Source organism: Ranitomeya variabilis, chromosome 2 (genome assembly GCF_051348905.1).
Source record: "Ranitomeya variabilis isolate aRanVar5 chromosome 2, aRanVar5.hap1, whole genome shotgun sequence".
Lineage (NCBI taxonomy): Eukaryota > Metazoa > Chordata > Amphibia > Anura > Dendrobatidae > Ranitomeya > Ranitomeya variabilis.
Window position 1 is genome coordinate 205,555,189 of NC_135233.1, and position 20,102 is coordinate 205,575,290.

General features: G+C 46.4%; 1 protein-coding gene across 2 annotated transcripts in view; it reads left to right on the forward strand.

The window, feature by feature from the left end:
- The window catches only part of RBM18 (RNA binding motif protein 18), a 28,959-nt gene extending 14,957 nt beyond the window's left edge, over positions 1 to 14,002 (forward strand). The window contains exons 2-6 of one of the 2 annotated variants that reach the window (XM_077283488.1): positions 2,295 to 2,409; positions 2,504 to 2,630; positions 3,925 to 4,011; positions 4,509 to 4,594; positions 13,284 to 14,002. In XM_077283488.1, the coding sequence (XP_077139603.1) occupies positions 2,297 to 2,409; positions 2,504 to 2,630; positions 3,925 to 4,011; positions 4,509 to 4,594; positions 13,284 to 13,443 (573 nt within the window). In that variant the 5' untranslated portion in view covers positions 2,295 to 2,296 and the 3' untranslated portion in view covers positions 13,444 to 14,002. The remainder of the gene's footprint in view (positions 1 to 2,294; positions 2,410 to 2,503; positions 2,631 to 3,924; positions 4,012 to 4,508; positions 4,595 to 13,283) is intronic. The other variant, XM_077283489.1, reaches the window with a different exon arrangement.
- Positions 14,003 to 20,102: the final 6,100 nt, after the last annotated feature.

A 20,102-nucleotide genomic window follows, 5' to 3' on the forward strand; every position in this document is an offset into this window, starting at 1 on the left:
GGGCGCTGCTTTAACTGGAAGGGAAAGGGGGCGCTGCTGTAACTGGAAGGGTAAGGGGGCGCTGCTGTAACTGGATGGGAAGGGGCACTGCTGTAACTGGAAGGGAAAGGGGGCGCTGCCGTAAGTAGAAGGGAAAGGGGGCGCTGCTGTAACTGGAAGGGAAAGGGGGCTCTGCTGTAACTGGAAGATAAAGGGGGCGCTGCTTTAACTGGAAGGGAAAGGGGGCGCTGCTGTAACTGGAAGGGTAAGGGGGCGCTGCTGTAAATAGATGGGAAGGGGCACTGCTGTAACTGGAAGGGAAAGGGGGCGCTGCCGTAAGTAGAAGGGAAAGGGGGCGCTGCTGTAACTGGAAGGGAAAGGGGGCGCTGCTGTAACTGGAAGGGAAAGGGGGCGCTGCTGTAACTGAAAGGGAAAGGGGGCGCTGCTGTAACTGAAAGGGAAAGGGGGCTCTACTGTAACTGGAAGGGAAAGGGGGCTCTGCTGTAACTGGAAGGGAAAGGGGGCACTGCTGTAACTAGATGGGAAGGGGGCGCTGCTGTAACTGGAAGGGAAAGGGGGCGCTGCTGTAACTGAAAGGGAAAGGGGGCGCTGCTGTAACTAGATGGGAAGGGGGCGCTGCTGTAACTGGAAGGGAAAGGGGCGCTGCTGTAACTGAAAGGGAAAGGGGGCTCTACTGTAACTGGAAGGGAAAGGGGGCCCTGCTGTAACTGGAAGGGAAAGGGGGCACTGCTGTAACTAGATGGGAAGGGGGCGCTGCTGTAACTGGAAGGGAAAGGGGGCGCTGCTGTAACTGAAAGGGAAAGGGGCCGCTGCTGTAACTGAAAGGGAAAGGGGGCTCTACTGTAACTGGAAGGGAAAGGGGGCACTGCTGTAACTGAAAGGGACTCTACTGTAACTGGAAGGGAAAGGGGGCTCTGCTGTAACTGGAAGGGAAAGGGGGCACTGCTGTAACTAGATGGGAAGGGGGCGCTGCTGTAACTGGAAGGGAAAGGGGGCGCTGCTGTAACTGAAAGGGAAAGGGGGCGCTGCTGTAACTAGATGGGAAGGGGGCGCTGCTGTAACTGGAAGGGAAAGGGGCGCTGCTGTAACTGAAAGGGAAAGGGGGCTCCACTGTAACTGGAAGGGAAAGGGGGCCCTGCTGTAACTGGAAGGGAAAGGGGGCACTGCTGTAACTAGATGGGAAGGGGGCGCTGCTGTAACTGGAAGGGAAAGGGGGCGCTGCTGTAACTGAAAGGGAAAGGGGCCGCTGCTGTAACTGAAAGGGAAAGGGGGCTCTACTGTAACTGGAAGGGAAAGGGGGCACTGCTGTAACTGAAAGGGACTCTACTGTAACTGGAAGGGAAAGGGGGCTCTGCTGTAACTGGAAGGGAAAGGGGGCACTGCTGTAACTAGATGGGAAGGGGGCGCTGCTGTAACTGGATGGGAAAGGGGGCGCTGCTGTAACTGGAAGGGAAAGGGGGCTCTACTGTAACTGGAAAGGAAAGGGGGTGCTACTGTAACTGGAAGGGAAAGGGGGCGCTGCTGTAACTAGATGGGAAGGGGGCACTGCTGTAACTGGAAGGCAATGAGTACACTGCAGTGATTCGTGGAGGAGGAGGCTACTAGTGTGACTACTAGAGGGTAGGCAATCCGTGCTGTGGCTATGCTGATGGCTGGTGCCGGCTGTACCCGCTGCTGAGAGGAGGCTCTGTGATACCCACTATGGGGAAGGAGTTTATTCTGTTTTCTGTGTTGTCGTCAGTCTTGTAGTGGAAACGCTCTCGGTGTGGAATGATGGTCACTGCTGTGTAGCATCATAGGGACGTGATCAGTTCAGGGCTACTGGCTGCTCGTGCAGTACATTAGGTGCATGGGAGTTCTCAGCGTCAGGACGTTGCACTTGTTCCCATTCACTAAAAGTAAGCAGAGAGTTTGGTAAATGATGAGGTTTGTAAGCCGCGCTTTATTTCACATTTGCCTTACTCCCTGTAATCGTGCGGGGCTCAGGTCTCCGAGGCTGACATTTGTGGTTTCTCATCTGCAGAAGCCCCTGTATGACTGCTGGAGACCGAAAATAGGACTAGACTAAAAGGTTATCCCCATCGGGACGCCAGCTTGTGTTCTGGGGGTGGTCGGTGCTGAAACCCTCAGTGCTCCGCTGATCTGGCCGGCAGACGCAGGAATGAATGGAAAGCACAATCCTGACCGGAGTTTTACCAAGTTTATGGGAAGGGGAAACTAATGTCTAGAGCAGTCCTTGGCTGTAAGATAGGAAAGTAACAGTGTGAGCGACCATTATACACTTCTGCTTCCAGTGATGGAGGAAGAATTAAAATCCCTGCCTCTGGAGAACGCATCGATCCTGTCTGAGGGCGCCCTACAGGATGGACATCGCCTCTGGATCGGGAACCTGGACCCGAAAATCACCGAGTGAGTGCTCTAGTGCAACTGTGGGATTTTTTTTCTGCATTTTTTTTTTCCCTTAGTCGGGTTCATGCAGATCTTTTGTGTTCCTTTCATTCAGGTACCATCTATTAAAACTACTACAGAAGTTTGGCAAAGTGAAGCAATTTGATTTCCTGTTTCACAAGTCGGGGCCATTGGAAGGACAACCCCGGGGCTACTGTTTTGTGAATTTTGAGACAAAACTGGTAAGTGTATCATTAAGGTTCCTCAATCCCACATTGAAGAACACAGTGAGTTCTGAAAACGTGAGATCAGCTGCTCAGATGCACGTGGGGCAATACAGATGCATCACATTGTTTTATATCGCCCCATTTTTATTATAGAGATCATTTCACGTCCAGAAACACTATTTGCCTTCAGATGTGGGGTTAATCTGCGGGTAAATAGCATTGCAATCATGTCTGTCTGCTCCTATGGGGAGAAAATGAAGTCTTGTTCTCTCTGTAGTTGGCCGCTTTTTGTCACCACTCCCTGTACTATGAGCACGGCCGTAATTACTCCCCGGCAGTTTGATTGACAGCCTGCTCTGCACACATACGCTGCAGAACAGACCGTGTCAGGGAGTGATTACAGCTCCGCGTGCTGTGTAGTTAATGGTGACTGGTTGGCTGGATGAGAAGCCCCCAGACTGGTGTCTTAGGGGTAACGTCTCTCCTTATGGAGAGTGACATGCCAGCGAAAGGAGACTTTTTGGCCATTCAATGCTCTTCTGGGAATTAAATATGCCAATTTCCTTTTGTTCCTCTCTGAATAAGCGATAATTTCCAAGACGAGCATTGCATGGCCTATAAGTCTCCTTACATTGGCATGTCACTGTCCACAATGAGAGACGTTACCCCTTAGGCTGTAATTCCTGATGTCACTGCTGCCATTGAGGTCAATGGTCCCTGTGTTTGTCTCCCTATTATATGGTTACAAAACCATTATGATCCTATGGGGGTCCGACCTCTGTGACTCAAGAGCCAAGTGACTCAGTCCAACCAGTATCAGGCCCTCACTCTTCAGAAAGCTATGGCCCATCCAAGCAGTATGTCCTATGGTGGGACATCTGCAGTTTGATACACATGGGTAATATCAAGTCTTTAATTTGAAATAATCCTCAGTGTATGATCATATATTAAAGTTAAATATCCTGTAAGAACCTGGCCGTCTAATGTCTGCCCATTCGGTTACTTGTGTACGGATGGCCCGGGTCACATCTTCCCATCATCTCCCCTATTCCACATTGCAGGCGTGGACCATAGTGGCCCCTCACGTCCCGATGCTGAGCACAGTACCCCGGCCGGATAGCTTTGTTTTGTGACCTCCATGGCAGTCCCAGTTTATCAGGCTGGCACGGTGACCTACAGCGCCAGCTGTCATTATGCAGAAAGCATGCAATATTTGTTCCCTGGATGTAAATCTTATGTGCTTAGGGAAGAAATCTGATACCAAGGCACTTGTAATCAGCTCAAAATAGATTTTTTTTTTTTTTAACAGGAAGCCGAAAAGGCGATTCAATGCCTCAATGGAAAAATGGCCCTGTCAAAGAAATTGGTTGTGAGATGGGCACATGCACAAATTAAGGTAAAATCCTTAAATATACCTGATACTAATCTAGTAATCAGCATTGCGGTGGCCTGGTAGGATATGACACCATAGGCTGCATGTCGCTTAGAACTAATGGGATGCCATATTGCTTTGTCAGCCATTTTTTAGTATATAGTCAGATTGCATGGCCTATAAGTCTCCTTACGCCAAGTTGGCACTCTCCACAATGAGAAACATTCCCCCTTAGACTCCTTAGTATATAGTCTGCATACTATATCTTCTATTTGCTCCCTGTCTGACGGACATGTAAGGATGAACAGTGAAGTAGCTCCAGTACTCCCTTGAGCACCGCAGACCCAGATTGTAATAGCTGTTGAGGATCCTGGGTCAGCCTCCCACCTAACAGACATAAGACGCCTTTCCTAAGCATAGGTGATAGAGAACACCCCCTTTTAAAGCGACATTTTGACACCAATCCTTATGATTTTAGCAAACTTGGTTACTTCTGACCCATTTGTCTCCATCTTTTGCAGAGATACGATAATTATAAAAGTGAAAAAGTTTTACCAATCAGTTTGGAACCGTCTTCAAGCACAGAACCAACTCAGTCCACTATAAGGTGAATTTTTGTGTTTTGTTTTCTGTAACATATCCCTTTATATTTCTGATTCTGATAGTCTAGAGTGGATGCAGTTGTAAAAGAAAAAATTACCCAGCCAAAAGTAATATTACCATATTTTTCAGACTATAAGACGCATTTTTTCCTTCAAAAATTGGAGGAAAATTGCTGGGTGCGTCTTATAGTTCGGGTATACCTGGATGGGAAGGTGGGGGAGCAGCAGCGGTAGAGCAACGGGTTATAGGAGGCAGGAGCTGGCTGCTGCGGCTAACACCTGTACTCGCTGCTAAAGAGAAATGAATATTCACTGCTCCCCACACCTATGGGAGTGGAGACCAGTGAATATTAATTTCTCTTTAATAGCAGATATGCTGTTAGCCACAACTGCCTGCAGCTGCTGAGCTCTGAAGTGTGTCCGCTACTTAAGGAAATGAATATTCACTGCTCTCCATGCCCATGAGAGTGGAGAGCAGGGAATATTCATTCCCTTTAGTAGCGGACACACGTGATCGCTCGGCAGCGGCAGAAAGCCAGTGGCTAGGATTAACACTGTACCTGCTATTATCAGTGAATATTCACTGCTCCACACGCCCATAGACCCGTGCGTGGGGAGCAGTGACTATTAATGCAGCTGTCCTCTCCTTGTAAGCAGCGCAGAACGTCACTGCCATTTGCTGCTTATAAGCATAAATCAGCTGCTGGTATCAGAACAGGGCTCTGCTAGGGAGCGCAGGGAAGGTAAGTAGAAAATGTTGTTGTTTTTTTTTTTTAATGTTTTTCTGATGGGGCCATGCATACCAGCACGGGGATGAGGGTGCCATGCATAACAGAATGGCGATGAGGGGGCCATGCATACCTGGATTGGGGATATATATACCAGGATGGGGATTATTAGTACAGAATTGACCACATTTTTTTTTCTATTTTCCTCCTCTAAAATCTAGGTGCGTCTTATATTCCGCAATATACGATACATTTGGATAGGATTTCAGCCACCACGTTTCAATATACTGACTACAAGCCAGAAATCTTAAACATGGTGATGAATTGAAGAACCAGGCAGATTTCTGCCTCTGAGTGCCAATTGACAAAATACTAAGGAAATCAGCGGTCGTTAAATGGGTTGTCCAATGAACAAAGAACATTTTAATTAAGAGATCTTGGAATAACAAGTTCCACAAATTGATGTGTTAAAAAAAAATGTTCCTGTGCTGAGATAATCCTATAAATGTTCCGTGCTGTGTACTGTGTAATGGCCGTGTCTGGCCATGGAAAGAAGCTCCAGTTCATGATCAGCACATACCACAGCTCCTGGACAGGGGAGGAAACATAAGTCACTTACAGTAATTGAGTATACAGACATGACACAGCAGGGGCTCACAGCGGCTACTTTTTGAGGTAACACATTTCCCTGCCTGTTTTATCACAGGAGCAAGCATCTCCAGTCCTGTTAGATAGTCATAAATCAAGTCCGTGACATAAGCTTAGCAGCCGCTGGAGTTACTATGTCACTGACATGATTTTTGGTAAGAAAAACAAAGTTTATCAGATCACAGGTGTAAAAGATATATTGAAGCAGGATGCGGTGCTCGGAGGGATCAGGCTAGCTCCTGAGCTGAAACCATAGAAGAAATAGTGGAAAAATCCAGCAACCGCAAAAATATTTTTTATATCTAAAACATCAAATTTATTTGGATATGGTTGAAAACAAAGAAAAATTTAAATAATATAAAATAACATGATGGACACCGGGTCTATGCGTTTCGAGCATTACAGGATGTATTAGTCCTTCAGGGCTGTGGCGCTACTATATTTACTGTACACAGCGTAGAAAAGCCGCGGAGACACCATCACGTGTTTCTTAACGCAAGCAATGAATAGCCAGGTCTTTCACCGGGAAGGAACAACCACGGGAAGGGCAGCATCCAATAAAGGAAAACCACCTATGCCAAAACATGGTATCCATCCACAGACAGCTGTTTCGGGGTATTTGCCCCTCATCAGTGTGGAGTAGGAAACTGGCTATTAGGAGCAGTGCCTAGTGAAAAGACTATAAACATGAGGATGAGGATGAATGACCTCGGGGAGATCCCCGAGGTCATTCATCCTCATGTTTACTGTACACAGTTATCAGAGTCCTCCGTACAGTTGTCAGAGTCCTCCATCAGGGCCCTGGTGCTACAATACCTCGGTGCACATTATTTACTGTATACAGTTGTCAGAGCCCACCATACAGTTGTCAGAGTCCTCCATCACGGCTTTCTCCATTACCTTGTAATCTGTTTCCCTCACACTGCTATCGGAGCTCAGTAACTGGAATCTGACATAAGCTGAGTGTTTCGCTCGGCTTTAGCAGGAGTTGCCCCCCTCATGTGCACCTTGGGGGAAACGCTTTGAGGCAAAGAAGCAAATAAGTGTGATCAATCTGTATGAAGCCCACTGCCACGTCATGGAGGACCTCTCAGTGGGTCTGTAGCCTATATAGGTGCGTCGCTGTTTGTTGGTCACCACGGCAGTGATACCGCACCAGCAGGGTAAGTGACCTGGCGCCCCACAGTACCCATTCTGCAAGGCTGAGCTGTGAACGCCGGGAGGGGAGGAGATTCGCAGCCTCCCGTCCAGCGGCCACAAGTTACTGACAAGGCCAATGTAGTGGGCAAGAGGTGAGGGTCTTATCAGCGGACCCCCAGTATAAACACAGAGCATTGGGGTCTCTAGATTGCACACCCCCTCTAAGTTATTATCATAGATAAATGATGGCGGATAGAATGGCATCTGCATATGAGTTCCCAATACCAGTGCGGACACTGGAGCACGCACCAGTATTTGGGGGCCCTTTCAATTAGCGGGGGGGGGTCCTTAAACAAACAAGTGCTTGAGTCTGTGTGCGGATCCCGTCCGGCACATGGGGAAGGCGCTGATCAAACAACCTGTGTGTTTCTAAAGTAGTCAGGAAATGGAGGGGCAAATGTAGTCTACTAGCCCGAGGCTGCGGGCCGGGCCACCAGAGGTTAAACTGATTGATTGAGCGCTGTCGCTTTAACAGGAAGCCGATGTCCTCTGGGGAGCAGCAGTGAAGTGTAGGTCTGGAATACAGGGGTCGGACGGGGAACAATCAGGGAGAACGAGGCAACGTCATCGGGTTCTGCTCCTATTTACAGGCTTCGATATCTGCTGCTCTAAAAGGTGCAGCTACTTTTGTAACCATTTTTTGCTTCATTTTTGCACTTTGGTTTTTTCCTCCAATGTATTCTCCTCTCCGTATCCATATGCGACTTGTCTCTTGCAGACGGAGTTGTAGTTCATTTTACCTATATAAAAACATTCTAAGTGCAGAACATTCTAAGTGCAGAGAAATGGTAAAAAAAAACTGGAATTATGTTTTGGTTTAGTTATTACAGCGTTCATTACAGGGTTAAACATTACTTGGTGACACGATTCTTCATGTCAGTGCGATCACAGCGATCCCAAAGCTGCACAGATTAATATAAATAAATATATATATTAAGATTTATTTCTGTTCGCAAAATTCAGATCTTTGTGTCAGAAAAACATGTCTTGTGTCTCAGTATTGTTTTTTTTTCTTTGCTCACTGATGACGTGGTGTCGGGGCTGGTTCTGCGGGGTGAGCTGATGGCGCTTTCTTGGGGCTGGTTCTGCGGGGCGAACTGATGGCATGGTGTTGGGGCTGGTACTGCAGGGTGACGTGATGGTGTGGTGTCGGGGCTGGTTCTGCGGGGCGAGCTGATGGCGCGGTGTAGGGGCTGGTTTTGCGGGGCAAGCTGAAGATGCGGTGTTAGGGCTGGTACTACAGGGTGAGCTGATGGTGCGGTGTCGGGGCTGGTTCTGCGGGGCGAGCTGATGGTGCGGTGTTGGGGCTGATTCTGCGAGGTGAGCTGATGTGGTGTTGGGGCTGGTTCTGCGAGGTGAGCTGATGGCGCGATGTTGGGGCTGGTTCTGCGGGGCGAGCTGATGGCGCTTTCTTGGGGCTGGTTCTGCAAGGTGAGCTGATGGCGCGGTGTTGGGGCTGGTTCTGCGGGGTGAGCTGATGGTGCGGTGTCGGGGCTGGTTCTGCGGGGCGAGCTGATGGCGCGGTGTTGGGGCTGGTTCTGCGGGGCGAGCTGATGGCACAGTCTTGGGGCTGTTTCTCCGGGGCGAGCTGATGGCGCGGTGTCGGGGCTGGTTCTGCAGGGTGAGCTGATGGCACGGTTTTGGGGCTGATTCTGCGAGGTGAGCTGATGTGGTGTTGGGGCTGGTTCTGCGAGGTGAGCTGATGACGTGATGTTGGGGCTGGTTCTGCTGGGCGAGCTGATGGCACGGTCTTAGGGCTGTTTCTCCGGGCGAGCTGATGGCGCGGTGTCGAGGCTGGTTCTGCAGGGTGAGCTGATGGCGCGGTGTTGGGGCTGATTCTGCGAGGTGAGCTGATGTGGTGTTGGGGCTGGTTCTGCGGGGAGCGAGCTGATGGCACGGTGTTGGGGCTAGTTCTCCGGGCGAGCTGATGGTGTGGTGTCGGGGCTGGTTCTGCGGGGCGAGCTGATGGCGCTTTCTTGGGGCTGGTTCTGCAAGGTGAGCTGATGGTGCGGTGTTGGGGCTGGTTCTGCGGGGCGAGCTGATGACGCGGTGTTGGGGCTGGTTCTGCAGGGCGAGCTGATGACGCGGTGTTGGGGCTGGTTCTGCGGGGCGAGCTGATGATGCGGTGTCGGGGCTGGTTCTGCGGGGCGAGCTGATGTAGCAGTGTCGGGGCTGGTTCTGCGGGGCGAGCTGATGACGCGGTGTCGGGGCTGGTTTTGCGGGGCGAGCTGATGACATGTCGGGGCTGGTTCTGCGGGGCAAGCTGATGACGTGGTATTGGGGCTGGTTCTGCAGGGTGAGCTGATGACGCGGTGTCGGGGCTGGTTCTGTGGGGCGAGCTGATGACGTGGTGTCGGGGCTGGTTCTGCGGGGTGAGCTGATGACGTGGTGTCGGGGCTGGTTCTGCGGGGCCAGCTGATGACGCGGTGTCGGGGCTGGTTCTGCGGGGCGGTTTCTGGGAAGGTTCAATAACCTTCTTGTTATATTCTGGTGTATATGTTTTTCTTTATGGCATTTATTATTATAGTTAATTTTATTTTAATAGATTGATCCTTTGGGATACCAAATGTATAATATTATTATTATTTATTTTTGATGCACCATTTATTCCATGGTGCCGTACATCATAAAAAGCACAAATAGAAAACACAAAGAAGAGTAAGTTCACACAGGGCGTTTTTGCTGCATTTTTTCATGCTAATTTTCAGCTGCTTTTTACAGTACCAGCAAAGCCTATGAGATTTCAGAAATCTCATGCACACACATATTGGTTTTTTGTGTGATCGTTATTTTGTGCTTTGCTGTGTTTTTTGGACATAGGGCATGTCACTTCTTTCAGCATTTTTGCTGTGTTTTTTCAGCGTTTTTCATCCATTGACTTGAATGGGTGTTGAAAAAAACGCAGCAAAAACGCAGGTATCATTATTTGCTGCTGAAAATTCAAGGACATTAGCATGGACAAAGAGAAAAACAAACGCACCAAATACGCAACAGAAAATGCACCATAAGAGCATCTAAACCTGCGTTTTTGACGCAGCTTCTTTCCTGCCAAGATGATCAGGTTTTGCTGCAGAAAAAAAAGCAGCAAAAACGCCCTGTGTGAACTTACCCTAATAGTCACAGACAGATACAGAGGGAAGAGGACCCGGTCCCTGGCAGCCTCACATTCTACAGGATGATGGGAAGAAGACAGTAGGTCGGGGGCTGCGGTAGCTCCGATGGTGTTGAGGAGGCCGTGCAGTCATTGCAAGTTGGTGCTTTCTTGAAGAGGTGGGTTTTCAGGTTCCGTCTGAAGGACCCAAATGTGGTGGATAAAAATCAGACATGTTGGGGCGCAGAATTCCAGATGATGGGAGATATTCGAGAGAAGTCTTGGAGGTGGTTGGGTGAGGAACGAATAAGCATGGAGGAGAGAAGGAGGACCAGAGATTATGTGAGGGAAGATATCGGGAGATTAGTTCAGAGATATATGGAGGAGACAGGTTATGGATGGCTTTGTAGGTCAGTGTTAGTATATGTGTGTGTGCATGTGTATACATTCAATATACTGAATATTATAATACACATACACATCATGTGAGTATTAAATAAATATACATATATATATATATATACATATACTGTATATACATACATATATATATATATATATATATATATATATATATATATATATATATATATATATATATATATATATATACACACACACACACACATATACACACACACACACACACACACACACACACACACACACACACATACACACATATACATGAGCGTTATACACGGGCACACATATACGACAAATACACACATATATAACATGCACACTATATACAGTTAGGTCCATATATATTTGGACAGAGACGACATTTTTCTAATTTTGGTTAGACATTACCACAATGAATTTTAAGCAAAACAATTCAGATGCAGTTGAAGTTCAGACTTTCAGCTTTCATTTGAGGGTATCCATATTAAAATTGGATGAAGGGTTTAGGAGTTTCAGCTCCTTAACATGTGCCACCCTGTTTTTAAAGGGACCAAAAGTAATTGGACAATTGACTCCAAGGCTATTTCCTGGACAGGTGTGGGCAATCCCTTCGTTATCTCATTCTAAATTAAGCAGATAAAAGGCCTGGAGTTGATTTGAGGTTTGGTGCTTGCATTTGGAAGGTTTTGCTGTGAAGTAAACATGCGGTCAAAGGAGCTCTCCATGCAGGTGAAACAAGCCATCCTTAAGCTGCGAAAACAGAAAAAAAAACATCCGAGAAATTGCTACAATAGGAGCGGCAAAATCAACAGTTTGGTACATCCTGAGAAAGAAAGAAAGCACTGGTGAACTCCTCAATGCAAAAAGATCTGGGCACCCACAGAAGACAACAGTGGTGGATGATCGCAGAATAATCTCCATGGTGAAGAGAAACCCCTTCACAACAGCCAACCAAGTGAACAACACTCTCCAGGAGGTCGGCGTATCAATATCCAAATCTACCATAAAGAGAAGACTGCATGAAAGTAAATACAGAGGGTTCACTCCATGGTGCAAGCCACTCATAAGCATCAAGAATAAAAAGGCTAGACTGGACTTTGCTATAAAACATCTAAAAAAGCCAGCACAGTTCTGGAAGAACATTCTTTGGACAGATGAAACCATGATCAACCTCTACCAGAATGATGGAAAGAGAAAAGTATGGTGAAGGCATGGTATAGCTCATGATCCAAAGCATACCACATCATCTGTAAAACACGGCGGAGGCAGTGTGATGGCTTGGGCATGCATGGCTGCCAGTGGCACTGGGTCACTAGTGTTTATTGATGATGTGACACAGGACAGAAGCAGCCGAATGAATTCTGAGGTATTCAGAGCCGCCATACTGTGTGCTCAGATCCAGCCAAATGCAGCCAAACTGATTGGTCGTCGTTTCATACTACAGATGGACAATGACCCAAAACATAAAGCCAAAGCAACCCAGGAGTTTATTAAAGCAAAGAAGTGGAATATTCTTGAATGGCCAAGTCAGTCACCTGATCTCAACCCAATTGAGCATGCATTTCACTTGTTAAAGACTAAACTTCAGACAGTAAGGCCCACAAACAAACAGCAACTGAAAACCACCGCAGTGAAGGCCTGGCAGAGCATCAAAAAGGAGGAAACACAGCGTCTGCTGATGTCCATGAGTTCAAGACTTCAGGCAGTCATTGCCAACAAAGGGTTTTCAACCAAGTACTAGAAATGAACATTTTATTTAAAATTATTTAATCTGTCCAATTACTTTTGGTCCCTTTAAAAACAAGGAGGCACATGTTAAGGAGTTGAAACTCCTAAACCCTTCATCCAATTTTAATGTGGATACCCCCAAATGAAAGCTGAAAGTCTGAACTTCAACTGCATCGGAATTGTTTTGTTTAAAATTCATTGTGGTAATGTCTATAACCAAAATTAGAAAAATGTTGTCTGTGTCCAAATATATATGGACCTAACTGTATGAGTATTATAATTTATTGTTTTTTTTTAGGTTGATTAATTCTTGTATTGAGAAAATAAAGAAGATTCTTACATTTTGTTTTTAATGTTTTGAAAAAAATAAATACATTTTGCGTTATGGGATCTAAACTTGAGACCGACTGATCGCTTATACTTAAGTATTGTAGAATGTAGTAAAAATCCCTGTCTGCGATCTCCTATGAAATCTAGACACAGACCGGGCTTCATAGGAGCACAAATATGTCCACATTGGGGACCTTCAGTAGCCCACCCGTCTGCCTACAAGCATATTGTGGAGGGGCAGTAGGCACCACCTAAATGCCGCTGTCTGAGATTGACAGTGGCATTTAAGGGGTTAAACAGCAGCGGTCGGGGCCGTGTCTCTCTGCTGTTAGAGGCCGGTGCTGGCTATATTATAATACAGCTCCATATACCCGCACTGTAACATGTATATACAGGGGTTTAAGAAAAAATCATACAAAATATGTAAGTGTTTTGTGTACACAGCTCCTATGCAGAGCTATGTGTCGTCATGGTTGCAGACTATAAATGGTCCTTGTATGAGCTCTAACTAACAGTCACATTATTGTCTTCCATATATAAGTTGTATTCATTTACTCCGTACAGTGTCAGTGCTAAGATTAAAGCAATCGAAGCCAAACTGAAGATGATGGCCGAAAATCCCGACCACGAGCTCCCCGGGCAGCCATCTTATTCTTATTTTAAAGCCTCGGAGAAGAAAAGGAGCACCCCATATTCCAGAACGTCATGGAAAACGAGGAGATGACATCAGCGTTTCTCCAGATTCCCACCACGGAGCTCCACAGACTCTGAGCCCACCCACCCTCCCAGTGTACAGACCCCCGTAATTATGTCCATCACAATAACAGAGACCTCATGAAACCTTTTCCTTGCAGACTTGAATTTTGTGTGGCGGAGAGCAGCGTTGGGCTGGTGGTGCCCCGGCCTCCTCTATGCGCCTCTCTTCTATGTATGATCTTGTGTCGTGCGTGCTCTTATTATACAGTACCTTGTGTTTCGCTGTCTACATTTTCCGCTTTTCATCATCAGGTCCAGATTTTTTTTTACATAAAAAATGCAGCTTTCCTGTCGAAATATCCGACACCTGGTGGACTGAATTATGAGTCAGTGGGATTTCCTGACAGTCCGATCTGTCACATCACCGGTATGAACAGCAGCTGCGATGCTGGTGTGACCAGAGCCCTTCATCAGTGGACAATCCTGCAAATCGCAGGAAACTGGGAGAGAAGTTCTCAAGTTTCTCATAGCGTTCTCTTACTTTTCCGTGTCTGCAATAAGTCTACAAGCCATAAATGCATGATCATAAGAGAAGGTGTGAGGAGACGGTTAATGACACGTCCGGATTACCACAAAGGAACAAGTATTCTTTCTAATCATTGCATACAGGTCCTGGCCAGAGATGAGCCCATCGGAGTCGAATTCTCCATATCGTGCTGATTTTATCAGGAAATATGATTTGCAGATAATTTGTTCTCGAGGAAATTTAATGTCACTTATTATTCACTGGGGCCTGGAGAGAATCCAGGCATAATATATTTAGGAAAAATTATGAATACTCACCTCCGCCACTTACTTTCCCCTGTACGGTACGCTGCACATCTTCTTACCACTGCCGTCTGCTTGCACCTTCATCTTAGGTAGGGACTTCCAGCCACGACTAGATGGGTTGGTCAGCCGGGACTAGGCGCGGGATGGCCAGCCGGGACTAGGCGTGGGATGGCCAGCCGGGACTAGGCGCGGGATGGCCAGCCGGGACTAGGCGCGGGATGGCTAGCCGAGACTAGATGCGGGTTGGCCAGCCGGGACTAGGCGCGGGACGGCCAGCCGCGACTAGGAGCAGTATGACCCTGTTTAGAGCATGCAGCATAAGCTTGACGTTGCATCAAGCATGAGCCAAGAACGCCTGAGCCTAGTCATCCCCGGAAGTCCTGGCCTAGAGTCGTCTCTGTGCATGCTCGTTGTAAGGACGTGGTGACGTCGCTGTACACATTAGACCAGGACTAACTAGTCGTAGCTGGAAGTCCCAGCCTAGTGTGAAGATGCTTTAGGCTATGGTGGTAAGAAAATGCACCAATGACCATTTGGAGGGGAGCCAGTCGGTAAAGGGAGTATTGTTTTTTTGATTTGTTATTTAACCTTTTGCCTGCCCTGTACAGTTTAGCTGGCCACAGTTTTGCTGAATTTGCAAGGAGCACATTGCAAAAAATTTGTGTTCTGGAAAATACAGGGATTTGTAAAATACGTGGAATTCAATCCACTGAAATTAATTCACCCATCTCTACTAACATGAATATACCATTGAAGGGTTATTCCCATTTGTAGAAGATATCATTATAATTTGCTGATCGATGGGATTTTGGCAACCGGTGGTCTTCACCGATGCCAATAACAGGGCTCTGCAAGTCTGCCGGTAAAATCTTGGCGCTGTATCACACAGGCACATGGACAATTAATGGAGCTGTGGAGGACGTTCAGACGGGGCCTTGTTCTCTGGATTAGTGGTCCCGGAGTTTAAAGCCCCACCGATCAGTAAGCTAGACGTCATCAGCAGGGTGATAACTTCTGAAGATGGGAATAACCCTTCATTAATGGGTTATCTGGGATGGGGTAACATTTTCTCAAGGGATGGAAAGTGGATAAAATACTGTAATAAAAGATTTCTCCGGTTGAAGCAATCTTCCCCACCAATCACAGCATACTTGGCCACTGATTCCTGTGATGGGCTGCAGCGGTCATGTTGTAGACAACATATCATGTCTTCTGCCAAGCAAGCAGTGACAGACAAGGAGGATTGAAGCAGCAGGCTGGAACAGTAGTGGGATTTAGGGATGAGTGTTTGGTCTTTTATTGTTTATACCACCCATTGACGCCTTTTTGGGGGCTTTTGCCCAGTCCCGGAGAACCCCCTTAATGAGCATCTACCATTAAAGCCAGTTGTATCTGATGTATGGTCTGCAGGACCCCAGTGGGATACGCTGCCCCACCTTTCACACTACATGGTGGATCACATTTGCCCGGTGCCCCTCTTTAAATTATTCTTCTGGATCCCTCACCTAAATACAAAGTGCTACAATTAGCATGCTGCCTCCAGTCGATAGTTTGGGCAGGGCCCGCACCGGTGGCATCTGTATTTTTGTATACAGTTTGCGGTGTTTTCTGACCACCGTACATTACCATACAATGCGTTTTCTTGCACTGCGGAACATAAACTCCATTCTGTACACTATAATTTATTATTTTTTTACCAGATCCGCTCGTTTCTTCATGTGATATTAGGATGCTACACTTGTCGAGCCTTGTAGATTGTAATGTTTGCACTATGTTAAATAAAAATCTATAAAGGTGACATTTTCCTGGATCATTGGGTGCACACGCTGTGTAATATTTAGGGGACAATCGAGTGATGTGCGGGAAATTACCAATCGGTAAGACGCAGCATTCGACCCAAATATTCCTATAAAATAACGCTGCAGAATTTTTCTTCGAATTATGATGCTTCGTCTCTTTCTGGAGATGTGAATAAATTGACAACTCTCTGCTACTATTCCTTTGATCAATGGGCATTGACGTACTCGTGGCATGGTTGAACTCATGGTATGGTCGTACTCTTTGTATTGTCATACTCGTGGCATGGTTGTACTCTTGGCATGGTTGTACTCTTGGCATGGTCGTACTCGTATGGTCGTACTCGTGGCATGGTCGTACTCTTTGTATTGTCGTACTCGTGGCATGGTTGTTCTCTTGGCATGGTTGTACTCTTGGCATGGTTGTACTCGTGGTATGGTCGTACTCGTGGTATGGTCGTACTCGTGTCATGGTCGTACTCGTGTCATGGTCGTACTCGTGGCATGGTCGTACTCGTGGCATTGTCGTACTCTTTGTATTGTCGTACTCTTTGTATTGTCGTACTCGTGGCATGGTTGTACTCTTGGTATGGTTGTACTCTTGGTATGGTTGTACTCGTGGCATGGTTGTACTCGTGGCATGGTTGTACTCGTGGCATGGTTGTACTCTTGGTATGGTCGTACTCGTGGCATGGTTGTACTCTTGGTGCGGTCGTACTCCGTGGCATGGTTGTACTCTTGGTATGGTCGTACTCGTGGCTTGGTCGTACTCGTGGCATGGTCGTACCCGTGGCATGGTCGTACCCGTGGCATGGTCGTACTCGTGGCATGGTCGTACCCGTGGCATGGTCGTACTCTTTGTATTGTTGTACTCGTGGCATGGTCGTACTCGTGGCATGGTCGTACTCGTGGCATGGTCGTACTCGTGGCATGGTCGCACTCTTGGCATGGTCGCACTCGTGGCATGGTGTGACTGAACAAACGTTTTCGAAGTGTTGTCAATTTATTCACTTATTTCCTGCAGGTATAATAGAGGAACAGCATAGTGCAGATTGGTTATTGTATGGAGAATGCAAGGATTTTCAAAAGCAATCTTGTCAGAAGAGCTGGCACTTTCCTCCATATAATAAAACGACTGGATGATTCAGAGGGTCTGAGCATGGAGAGAAGTCTCACCATCTTTCTAAGCAGCATTAGGCTTTCGTTTTTTTCACGGATCGATTGCTTTTATCACAGTGAGGTCCAAGTGTCATTCGTTTCGGAGGAAAAAAAATGTTACTGCGCCTTCTCCTATGTGACAGTCCATGAAAATCAGTCATCAGAGTGCGGTCCAATTTTTTCACAGACCTGTAGACTTTAATTACCGATTTTGATCCAACCTTTAGATCAAAATTGAACATGACAAAGCGATTTTTTTGCAGGCTAGTCGGTCCGTGAAAAATGAGGACAGGTGAATGGCCCCATAGACTATCACAGGGACGAGCGCTATCCAGTAACACCATGGACGTCTGATACGGCCGGGAGGGGGGTCACACTAATCATTTACTGAATCTTATATTATTATTCCGTAGAGTTTTGAAACCTAATCGAGGATTCACCTACTATAAGGTAACGTGTGGAAATTATACTTAAAGGGATTGTCCAACACTGGATAACACCATAAGTGCTAATGAGTCGCAGATAAAATATAAAAAAGAGCACAACATAAAAAAGTGCTGTGTCTTATGTCCACTGATGGGGTGTAGCCTACATAGTTCCCTTATGAGGTCTGCAGCCTATCAATGGCCTTTGATTGGCTCCAGAGATACCCCCTGCGAGACCCAGTGCTGATTAAGGGGCCGAGTATATTGAGGGTTTTTTTATCTTATTTAGGGCACTTTAACATTTAAAAGTGTTGACCAGTAGGGGACAGCCCCCTTTTAAAACTTGTGAAAATGCACCATATGGGGCTAGTTCTTAGTTTTTACTCATAGATTATTATTAGTTTTAGTCAAACGGGCGTGGCCATCATATATTCTCAGTGGAAACTTTTTTTTTAGACCACGCCTCCTTGGTTAAAATACTAGATTTAGATATAAGGAATAGTGATGAGTTAACATGCTGTGATAAGTGGGATCCGAGCATGTTCAAAAAATATATTCAAGTCGACGTGGCTGTCCGACAGCTGCAACACATTAGAGACTTGTTTGTTAGGAAATCCCTGCATGTGCTGAGGCTGTCGAGCAGCCGCGAGACATGGAGCCGCGGGGACTCGAGCAGGCTGAAGACACTCGGTTAGCACCCGAGCATGCTCAGATAACACCTTATCCCAACACCTTCGCTCATCACTATTGCAGATATAGGGTTAATCGGCAGATAAAAACCATTAACACCGATATCCGGTAGAAACATAATGTCACCCTAGCTGAAGAAGACAACTACAGCAATGAAAAACTTGTCAATCCAATCCGGGAAGTAGATAAGAGACTGTATTCTTGGGCAATTGGAAAAAAAACAAAAACGAACATCTCGAGACTTCATCTATATAGATTGCGAGAGTAAAGGGGGATAAGCAGGTAATAAAGTGGACTGAAACGCGATGGTGAGGCGACCTCCGTCGCTGTCTGATGGCGCTATATGCCTCTCTTTTTGGATAAATGAATGCTTTCATCTGCTTCTCATATCTTTTCTTCATCACTCTTGTAAATATGGAGTAAAACCCTACCAGGACGCTCGTGAAATCAGGAGTGCCATATAGCCAACAAACTTCAGAAGGTGACTAGTCCGTGACGTTTCTGCTTTGTTAAAAACGTCTAGTTAACATTTAGTAGTTGAAACGTGCAATATTCTCTTGGTTGCGAAGAAGCAGGGAATCTCTTAGGAAGATGAAAAATGAGTTACGAAACACAAAACATCTAAAATTCACACCCACCGCCAAGTCCCAAACTACAGACGAACGCAACAACATGAGGCTATTGGACAAAATCTTCATGGATTGGTTTCCAGAACTCACTCAAGCCTGGACTCAACATGCACAATGCCAAGCTTTGGTTGCAGAGGAACAAGTTCCCCGACCCTGGACTTTGAAAAGGTAAAAGTCATCTCTAGTGTAATGGGGCGGGCATACCATTGGTAAAACCGGAGCCAAAGAGGTAAGGGGGCCATTACTGCAATCCAAAGCAGGTGAAAATCTTAGGGTGTCCGTACACTTTGCGATAGAGATCCACATGCTCCTGCTGTTACCATAATTTGGAGTGGTTTTGAAGCATTTTCGTCCCATGCTGCTTTTACAAATGAAGTTCAATGCAGTGATCTACTTTACCTCTACAAAAACAAAAAATAACATGGTAAAAAAATGCTAAAAATTTGCATGCTGTTTGGTATTGTGACATGCTACTAACATCGTAATCATTTGTCTTCTGAGCTCAATGTATGGCCTTAAATTCAGCCCTTTCCTGTTTTAGGAACTCATGCAAGGTCCCTAAAAATGCAGTGGTTTTCATCTACCTAAACTGGGCCAATTAAAGTCAATTATGTGGACAACTAGGTGTGGGTTTCTCTTACCTGGAGAATATATAGCACTGACATATACCATAGAAGAAGCTAAACTGGCCGTAGAAATGTGGTGCTCTTGGCAAGACAATGTGTTTCTGGAAAACCTAGGGTGCTGGCATTCATGTAGATGTTACATTGACATGCCACCTACCTAAATATTGGATGTATCGAGCGCATGCCCTTATTGGCAAGAGTATTTCATAACGGCATTGTCCTCTTTCATCTAGATAATGTGTCTGTCACACTGCAAAACCTGTTCAGTTATGGTTTGAGGAACATGACAGAGTTCAAGGAGTTGAATTCATCTCCAAATTCCCGAGATCTCAATCCAATCGAGCATCAAGAAGATGTACTATAAAACCAAGTCTTATCCATTGAGTTCTCACAACTTACAAGATGTGAAGGATCTTCCACCAATGTTTTAGTGCCAGATACCACAGGACGCCTTCAGAAATATTGTGGAGTCCATGCCTCGATCGGTAAAACCTAGAGTTGGGCAGATGACTCCAGTCCATAAGTCAGGTCA